The 9,852-nt window shown below is 50.3% G+C and overlaps 1 protein-coding gene across 3 annotated transcripts in view; it reads right to left on the bottom strand.

The window, feature by feature from the left end:
- Positions 1–226: 226 nt before the first annotated feature.
- SMYD1 (SET and MYND domain containing 1) overlaps positions 227–9,852 on the bottom strand; it is a 68,291-nt gene continuing 58,665 nt past the window's right edge. For 2 of the 3 annotated variants that reach the window (XM_015405563.1, XM_015405564.1), the window contains 3 exons: positions 4,158–4,321; positions 2,850–3,018; positions 227–616 (listed from right to left, as the gene is read on the bottom strand). In XM_015405563.1, coding sequence (XP_015261049.1) covers positions 458–616; positions 2,850–3,018; positions 4,158–4,321 — 492 coding nt within the window. In that variant the 3' untranslated portion in view covers positions 227–457. The remainder of the gene's footprint in view (positions 617–2,849; positions 3,019–4,157; positions 4,322–9,852) is intronic. The other variant, XM_015405565.1, reaches the window with a different exon arrangement.

Below are 9,852 nucleotides of genomic sequence, written 5' to 3'. Positions count from 1 at the left end.
GTGCCTCACTGGACCCCACTGGATAAGACGGCAGGGCTGCAGAAGCGGAGCAAAATCTCCGTGGTGCCACCAGCCTCTGCTGCACCCTGCCGCCTCCTTCCCTCTCCTCTTTTCCTCACCACCACATGAATTTCAACACCTTCTATGAAGTGAGAGGAACTAATATCCATGGATATATGAAACAGTACCAGACGAAAGAAACAAATGTGGAAGCTATGTGTTGTTATAATTATTTTATTATCATTACCAGTGGTATACAGCATTTGTTGTATTCTGTGAAATACTTCTAAGCCAACATGAGCATGTAGAGGAAGGGTACCTATCTGGAGAAAGCACCTACAGGTCCAGACTTTCAGAACCAAAGGCTGCTTTTCTTGCCTGGCCGCTTTCTCCCCGTTCAGAGCCCAAAGTGCTGATGTTGCACCAGCCGCAGGATCAGGAGGGGATCTGTGGGCAGTTATTGCTTCTTTTGGAAGATCCCGGGTGAAACCTCATTTGTGGGCTCAGGCATGACCTGGATTTTTTGGTTCTGCAGAGCAGCTTCTCTCATTTTGTAGTACATAAATTCATTCTGCTGGAACATGCGCAGTTCCATCTCCGACTGAACACGCATGGCCTGCACAGAAGGAAGGAAACAAAGAAAAACCTGAGAGAAAACTGTCTTCTGACTAGCCAGGATCCTTGTAATCTAATTTTAACTTGAACTTGTTTCTCTAAAAACTGCATTTATTTATGTGCTGCCACTTCAGAGACCTGCCCAAGGTGGTTCACAAAGTAAAATATGATAACATCATAATCACAAAATAAAAACTACCACTTAAAAAACTATAAAAACGGCCAGCCAGAACATAGAAATGGCACAACTTGTTTAGCAGCCGAAAATGATTTCCATAAAACAGCCCACATGCGAGAAGCAGGACACAACAAACAATTTTAAAAGACGGAGCCTCACAGGTAAAAACCAAGGTAAAAAGATATTTCTGGTGTAGAGCCTAAAGAGAGTCAAGTAGGTGCCAGGTGGGGGGAGACATTCCACTGGGAAAACCCCTTTCAGTGGGCCTCACGTGCCTTGCCCATGACGTGGTCTTAGCCAGTGTTCCCCCTCAGCTGAGTTAGCGTGAGCTAGCTCACAGTTTTTTAGCCTCTGGCTCACACAGTTTTTGTCTCAGCTCAGGAAGGATGGCTCCGAGCAAAGTAATTTATGCAGTAGCCAAATTGCTGGCTCACCACTTTAAGGCCAGCAGCTCACCAAGTAGGATTTTTGCTTACAAGACTCCACAGTTTAGAGGGAGCCTTGGTCTTAGCTGGGAGGCTGGACAGACTGAGAGGAGAGGAGGCGCTCCTTCAAGTGCCCCAGGCCCAAGCCATTTAGGGCCTTAAGGTTAAGAACCAGTCATTTGAACTGTGCCCGGAAACAGATGGGCAGGAAGCACAGCCTTTTCAGCACCTCATTCCAAATCCTCAGGTTGCCGCCTGTCCCACCCCAGATATGTATATTCTCTGTGTCAGAACAGGCCAAATTGCATGAAGTCTATCGGTTATCAGTCCATCATTCACTGCCTGATTTATACACCTGCTCAGAAAGATCCCAAAAGAGTTAAGGCCTACCTTAACCCTTATGACCTGAAACCTTATTCAGTCACCCCTTTGCTCTCACTATTTCAGGCATCAATTTGCAGCAACTGGGCTAGGCAACTTCAAAAAAAAAACAAAAAAAACCCAACCCTCAAGATCTGCCTGGTCTTGAAATCAATGGAATGCATTGATTGAGTCATGGATTGCCTGAATAATCTTGGCTGTTGCTGGTGCTTACATCAGCTTCAGCAAGCCAACAGTTTGAATCGCGGAAGAATCATAGAATCAGAGAGTTGGAAGGGGTCCTACGGGCCATCTACCCCAACCCCCTGCTCAGTGCAGGACCAGCCTAGAGCATCCCTGACAAGTGTTTGTTCCGCCGCTGCTTAAAGACTGCCAGTGAGGGGGAGCTCACCACCTCCCTAGGCAGCCGATTCCACTGTGGCACAACGCTTACAGTAAAAAAGTGTTTCCTAATATCCAGCTGGTACCTTCCTGCCTTTATTGCGAGTCCTGTCCTCTGCTGCCAACAGGAACAGCTCCCTGCCCTCCTCAAGTGACAGCCCTTCCAATACTTAAAGAGAGCTATCATGTCCCTGCCAATGTTCCCTCTAAGCTGTGGAGTCTTGTGAGCAAGAATTCTTCTTTGTGAGCTACTGGCATTAAAGTTGTGAGCGAGCAATTTGACTACTGCATAAATTAGTCTGCTCTGGAGCCATCCTGCCTGAGCTAGGACAAAAATGTGTGAGCCAGAGGCTAAAAAAAACTGTGAGCTAGCTCACACTAACTCAGCTTAGAGGGAACACTAGTCCCCGCTCTGCCTCCTCTTCTCCAGACTCAACATTCCCAAGTTCCTCAGCCTTTCCTCACAGGACTTGGTCTCCAGGCCCCCGATCATCCTCGTCGCTCTCCTCTGCACCCGCTCCATTCTGTCCACATCCTTTTTGAAGTGAGGCCTCCAGAACTGCACATAATACTCCAGGTGTGTCCTGAGTAATGCAGTGTACAGCAGGACTATGACATCTTGTGATTTGGATGTTATGCCTCTGGTGATATACCCCAAGATCACATTAGCCTTTTTGGTCGCTGCATCACACTGGCTGCTCATATTTAACTTTCGGTCCACCCGTACCCCAAGATCTTGTTCACACACACTGCTACCGAGAAGTGTATCCCCCTCATCCAGTATGGGTGTTCCTCATTTTTGTTATGCAAAAATGTGTATGTCGAAACAAGTCCAGCTGGAGCATCCCGATGTCCCTGTCATCACCTACCTCCAGGTCTTTGGTGATGGGGTGGGAGGGGCCGTGGGTCACCAGAAGGACAGCGTAGGCCTTGCAGAGCATCTCATGCCCCACTTCAATGAGGCCAGCATGCCAGTGCGTCACTCCCGCTCTCATCAGGGCCATCCCTAGCTGCGCATTGTTGGGGTGATAAAGTTTCCTGAGGTACAAAAGAATAATCTGTTTTTCTTGTCTGCATTTCCAAAACTGTTTCATTGCGTTTGAGGAGGTTTGTGTTTGAAGAGAGCTGTCTGGAATGGATCCACCCTGTCAACAAGAGCGGAGGGGAGCAGGGTCGCCCGAGGTACTCCCTGGCCACCAGCAGGGGGGGGTCTGTGTGTGGGGGGTAGGGTTGCCTTGTCCAGGTTGGGAAACCCCTGGAGATCTGGGGGCGGAGCCGGGGGGTGGGTGGACCTCAGCGGGGTACTCTGCCAGAGAGGCCACCCTCCAAAGGCACCCACTTGCTCCAGGGGAGCCTGGAGGGGAGCTGTGATTCCAGGGGATCCCCAGGGCCCACCGGGAGGCCGGCACCCCTAGGTGGGAAAGTGCACCGCTTGCCTGTCTTTCCTACCCACCAAAGTGGGCACTGCTGTGAGTGGGGTCTGCTTCTTCAGACCACTTACAGCCATTCCAGTGTATTCGAAAAAGTGTGCCTTGCACACGAAAGCTCATACCCTGAATAAACCTTTGTTGGTCTTAAAGGTGCCCCACTGGATTTTTTTTGTTGGCTGCCCACCTGGATCTACACAGGTAAGGACAGACTTTGTCCCACAAAACTCATCTTTGGAGATAAAGGGAAGAGGGTGTGTTCTGAGGTGCTTCCCACTCAGATGGCGGTCTCCTCGGGTCTCTGGGGCAGGTTTTGCTCACACAGCATGAACGGTTGACCCCTGGCATTATTGCACCTAAATGAGGGGTTGCTGTTTATTTCAATAAGAAGAAATAATGGGCTGGTGTTTGAGGTGACTTTGCCACACACACACACACACACACACACACACACACACCCTGATGCTGGGTAGACCCGTCTGTGTCAGGAGGGCACCTTCCTCATACATTTGTGGCAAAGGGGTTGCGTGGGGGGGGGGGATGCAGTACGCTTCTGAGTGCAGAGATGCATTTTGCACGTGCACACACACACACACAGACACACACACACACAGAGGGGTTCCTGCAGTATGGCAGCAACATACAATGAGGGGCATTTTAGTAGTACAAAACTAAGAGTTATCAGATATGTTGTCTTAAGTGCTCTGCACTGCTGAAGGACAGCCAGAAAAGGACACTTTGGCCACGTACACGTAACCGTCCACCATCCGCTTGGAGCAGCCAGCCGCTTCGTTGATGTGCTGAAGGTAAGAGAGAACTTCAGACAAGATGCTGAGGATCCGAAGCAGGTAAATGTTGGTGTCTCCCAGAATGGCCTCCTGCTTCGCCAGACACTCCCGGCACAGTTTCACCACCTCAGGAAATCACAGGAAACAAAATGAAAGCACAAGAACATAAAGGAGCGTTTGGCCTCCACAAGGCATACCTGGGGCAGCATCGGTTACCTTCAGCAACAGGAGGACATATGTTCAGAGACGTTACTGATTGACTTAAAAGGTTTATACATTGCCTCTTCAGATACCTGCCAGTGGAGGCCCACAGCATAACACCAGAAACCAGAAAGCCATAGCCTGTGTTCCGTTTTATCAGCCAGTAATATCAATCAGTAATCCCCAAAAGCATAAAAGCACATGAGAACGCATACAAAAATAACACTTTTCTCCAGAGCAGAATAACAGTGACAGAGAAACCCTGCTTTTGACTACAGTATTGATACACTAGCTGTTTATAAATTCAAAAACTGACCCTGTGGTTGCCTTGAATAACTCGATCCCTTCCTGGACTAACATCCCAGGAAACTGTCTCACATCCTGAAAACCACTGCAGTTCCTCCTCAGCCAGTCTCAGCAAGGACACAGTGAAATGGCAATCATTAAGTGAGTACAGCCCAGACAGAAATGCTGGAAGCCAGCCCTGTAGCTAACAACTTTTTGCTCAGGGGGCCAATGTTTTTCTCGGGGGGGGGGCTGCCATTATATGTCTGTGCAGTACTGCCATGCCATGCTCATACTTCTAAATAACGAAATATTAAATAAAAATACAATAAATAATAAATAATAATACTTGCATTAAAGTTGTGAGCGAGCAATTTAGCTGCTGCATAAATTAGTTTGCTCTGGAGCCATCCTTCCTGAGCTAAGACAAAAACGTATGAGCCGGAGGCTAAAAAACTGTGAGCTAGCTCACACTAACCCAGCTTAGAGGGAACACTGGCTGGGACTCAGGCTCAGCTCATCTTTCTGTTCGTCCCCTCGTCATCCTGCTGGGGGTGTTTCCAGGGGGCCTTCTTTGGCACAAGGGGGTCCCATCCAAAGGGAGGGGGCGGAATGCAGCCATTGTGAACCCCTGGCTGGGACACGGAGTGGGGGGGAGTCTAAGGAGCAGCATGAGAAACGAGACGCTACTGAAGTCAGACTGATTTTCTGCTCTCCGTCTCTCTGCCGCTCCAGCAGCATTCTGGGGCTCTTCTACCTGGCAGCAGCTGGGTCAGCACCCGGAGCCATTTCTCATTGGCTGCCTTGGCCCCATCCTCTTCCACCCCCCTCCGAAGGGCTAGGATTGGGCTCCGTCTGACTCTGGTGCCTCTGCCCAGCCCCCGCTGTTGCTCCTATAGCTGCCTGGACCTCCCTCCACACTGGATGTCTCCCGCCTTGGTGAAGGCAGCTAGAATGGGGGGGGGGCTGTGGCTCCTGCTGCTCCTCCTGAGTGGGATCTTGGTGGTAGGTAAGCCCACCCCACCCAGGGGGAGGGGCCGTAAAAACCACGGGAGGGTGGGCCCCGTGGGCCCCGCAGTAGCTACGGGCCTGCTGGAAGCCCTCTTTGAGGGCAGTCCCCTCTTCCAATTTGTTTCTGTCTCAGCCTCCAGAAGTTGGTTACCTTCACACAGTGTCATCATGAGACAGATTTCAGTTGTGTCTTCACTCTACTGAAACTCTGAACTGCCCTAGCTGAATAAGTAACCAATGCTGTGCTGTCCTGTGGAGTGTATCCAGAACATTCTGCCACGACAGTTTCAGCCCAAGAGGACAAAAGGGTGGCCTTCCTCACAGACCAGGCATCTGCAGAAAGCCTGCTGAAGGTTTGCCATGCCAACATAAATTGATCCACAATATCTACGTGACTCTTGGTCTGGGGGTCTTCCAGGGGTCCTGCTGCAGACAGGAGGAAAGCCTGTCAGTCGGAAGATCAAGAAGTGCCCACCCTGCACCTAGAAGCCGGCAACAGCATTGGTCTGTGAATGGGGCATGGCCACACCCTCTGGCTAACATCAGCTTTGCCTCTTCTGCCCTTGAGCATGTGGAATGCTCCAACTTTGGCACTTGGGTCGGCAGGATGTCAGGAGCTATCTGTTTGCCTGGCCGTGCCTTGTGATAGGGGCAGGATGTTCGGTGACACACTGTTCATCCTCAGTAAGAGTAGTCTTCCCCAGTAGGTATTCCAAGTATGCAATTTGTTAGTTTTCTTTCAAAAAGGAATAGACAAAAAGAAATTTGCTGTAAAGGCAGGAGAGGGGGCATGTGAGTGGTGGCTGCCCCTTTCCCTCACGGAGGCAGCAACACTGGAGGTGGGGGAAGGAGGAGCAGAGGCCCAGGCCATGGGAGCAATGGGGGGGAGGAGCAAAGATAGCTGGAACGGGATGCCCCCTCCCCACAAGTTACTTGCGAGTCCCCATTTGTTCTCTAATTCTGTAATTCAGGTGTTTTTGCACTGTTGGTTGTAGGTATTATGCCTGTGTTTACTGCATATAAACTTTATTTTAAAAACATTAGTCAGCATTACATAACTCAAGCTAGAGGGGTTTCTCCCCATTTTTCTTAAATGGGATTATGGGATTTATTGACCAATCAGACTCACAAGGGTAGCAGAACGCATGGACCAGTCTCCAATTGGAGTGGTGAGAAATAGGTAGGTGTTGTGAGTCAGCCAGGACTCAGCAACAGCAGGAACTCCTCAGGAGAAGAGGACTCCTCAGGAGAAGAAGACCCTCAGGTTAGGGTTAGGACTAGGGTTACGTGCCACTGGGACTCCTGAGGGCAAAAATCCTGCAACTCACCCATGATTCCAGACCAGCCAGACACTTTAGTTGACACAAGACTGCTCACTTATTGACACACGAGTTTTGGTGGCCACAAGTACACTCAGACATAGCTCGGTATGTGGGCTTATATGAAGTTTGCAGGTGAGCCACAGATCTTCCTGGCAAGCCCACCAAGTTATTCCAACTGCTGCCTGTGTCCTCAGGACCTTGGAAGACCATCTCTAAGGGCTTCATAACTGACCTTCCCTGATCCAAAGGCCACACATGCATCTTCATAGCTCTTGGTTATTGTAGATCTCTTTACAAAAATGGCCCATTTTGTCCCATGCCCTAGACTTCCCACTGCCCAGAAAACAGCACAACTGTACATCCAGCAGATGTTTAAACTTCATGGAATCCCAGACCACATGATCACTGACTGGGGAACCCAGTTCACATCTCGGTTTTGGCGGGCACTGCACTCCCTCCTCTGTACTCAGATCCACATGACTTCTGCTTACCATCCACGATCAGATGGACAGACTGAGCACATGAACATGACATTGGAACAGTAGCTGCACTGTTATACTAACTACCAGCAGGATGATCACTGAATTCATGTACAATTAATGCAGTTCATTCCTCCATCCAACAAACTCCGTTCCTAGCAAACTATGGATACCACCCCCATTTTTTCCATCAATCACACCCACCACGAATGTCCCTGCTGCAAATGACTATGTAGAGGAGCCGCAATCACTCCAGGTCCTACTATGGGAACAACTGCAATGGGCAAAAGAAGCCTACAAGATGGCCATGGACCATAAACACCAACCAGGTCCAGCATTGACAGTGGGAGATCAGGTTTGGTTATCGACCCATCATATCTGTCACTAAAGCCTCTCCTGTAAGTTGGATGCTCAATTTATCAGCCCGTTCATAATAATTGATCAGACCAACCCTGTTGTCTACCAACTCCAGCTGCCAACCATGGTCCATATCCACCCGGTCTTCCACCAGTCTCTCTTGATTTCCACTGCACCCGCTAATTCCATTCATTCACAGCCCATGTCCCCACCACCAGTACTCATGGATGGCCAGAAAATGTATGAGGTGAGCCAGATCTTGGACTCCCGACATCACCAGGGACAGTTGCAGTACCTGGTTGATTGGATGGTATATGGTCCAGAAGACCGTTCTTGGGAGCCCGCAGACAATCTTCATGCAACTACCTTCAGAAACCATGCTCCTCAGTTGGGGGGAGCTGGGGGCGGTGTCGCAACAGCAAGAACTCCTCAGGAGAAGAAGAGCATCAGGAAATCAGCTCTGAACCAGGATTAACTGGCAAGCAAGATGAGCCGCAGGCTTGTCAGAGTTCACAGCAGACAGCTGATGCAGAGCCACCAGCAGTTCCAACAGAGGAAACCCAGGTGGTCATTACCCACCCTCCAGTTTCACCCATACCCTTTGAGCACTGGAGACAAAGGCTTAGCGTGGGGCTTCAGGAAAGAAGACAAAGCATATATCTCCTGGCCCAATGCCAGCTGCTTGCTGATGATGAGTAGCTGCAGGGTTACTCCCAAGCAGCTGGCTGCAAGTAAGACCTTCCCGCAGAGGCCTATAAAAGCCAATCAAGGGAGAAGGCTTGATGTGGAAGCAACAAGTCACCAACCACAGCTCTGAACTCTGCTCTTGTGACCTTTGGACTGGCTCTTGACTCTGACATCTTCCTCCCTGCATTTGTGAATGACCTTGAACGGTTGGACCTTGCTTCCTGTATAATGCTCTAAACTGAACTCTGCTCTCTCAGTAACTGGCCTTTGGACTGAACTTTGACTCTGACCCTGGAATTTGGCTTGGACTGACCCTAGATTTTGACAGTAGGTTTGTCAACCTCCATGTGGGGCCTGGAGATCACCTGGAATAATGACTGATCTCCAGACTACGAAGATCAGTTCCTCTGGAGAAAATAGTTGCCTTGGAGCGTGGTCTGTATGGCATTATACCCCACAGGTGGCCCTCTCCCCCCTCCCCTCAGGCTCCACCCCCAAATCTTCAGGAATTTCTCGACTTAGAATTGGTAACCCTAACAGTAAGTGAAGGTTAAGTCCATGGGTGTGGTTTGCTTGGCTGTGCTTTGTGGCTCAGACAGGGCCTCTGCTGTGACCAGTGTGGTGTAGTGGTTCAGTGTGGTGGACTCTAATCTGGAGAACTGGGGTTGATTCACCACTCCTCCTCCACATACAGCCATCTGTGTGACCTTGGGTCAGTCACAGTTCTCTCAGAGCTGTTCTCTCAAGAGCAGTTTTCACAGCGCTCTCTCAGCCTCACTGACCTCACAGGTTGTCTGTCTATTGTGGAGAGAGGAATAGAGGGTGATTGTACACTACTCTGAGACTCCAAGTGAAGTGTAAATCCAATCTCCTTGTGAGGTTCAGTCCTCTCCCTTGAAGCTTCGCCACCAGTGGCCGTAGCTGACGGAGGGGATGGCAGAAGGCACGTTGCTGGGACTGATGCCGGGATAAAGGAAAGTGAGGCGAAAGAGGGTCTCAGTCGGTCAGGGGGTGAGGTTGACTCCACCTCTCAGGCCCCTCTGCTGGCGCAGCTTGGGCTCTCAGCCCTCTCAGGAGCTTTGGGACAGCAGTGGTTTCCCTCTCTCTCATTCTGCTCTCCACTTTCTGTTTCCCAGTCTCAGTTGCACAGCAGCATCCTCCTCGACCCTCGCCTCCACTTCCCTTTTATCACTCTCCCCACTCCCAGCACTGCCCCTTCTCCCCGTGCGCATTCCCTTTGCTCCGGCCCTACCCCCCTTCATATCATAGGACACTCTCCCGGCGTCTGGGGTGGGGCTTTCCTGTCGGATGCAAC

Source organism: Gekko japonicus, unplaced genomic scaffold (genome assembly GCF_001447785.1).
Source record: "Gekko japonicus isolate JY-2015 unplaced genomic scaffold, Gekko_japonicus_V1.1 scaffold2759, whole genome shotgun sequence".
Lineage (NCBI taxonomy): Eukaryota > Metazoa > Chordata > Lepidosauria > Squamata > Gekkonidae > Gekko > Gekko japonicus.
Note: the sequence above shows the minus strand (reverse complement) of the source record. Positions and strands in the feature narration are given on the sequence as shown.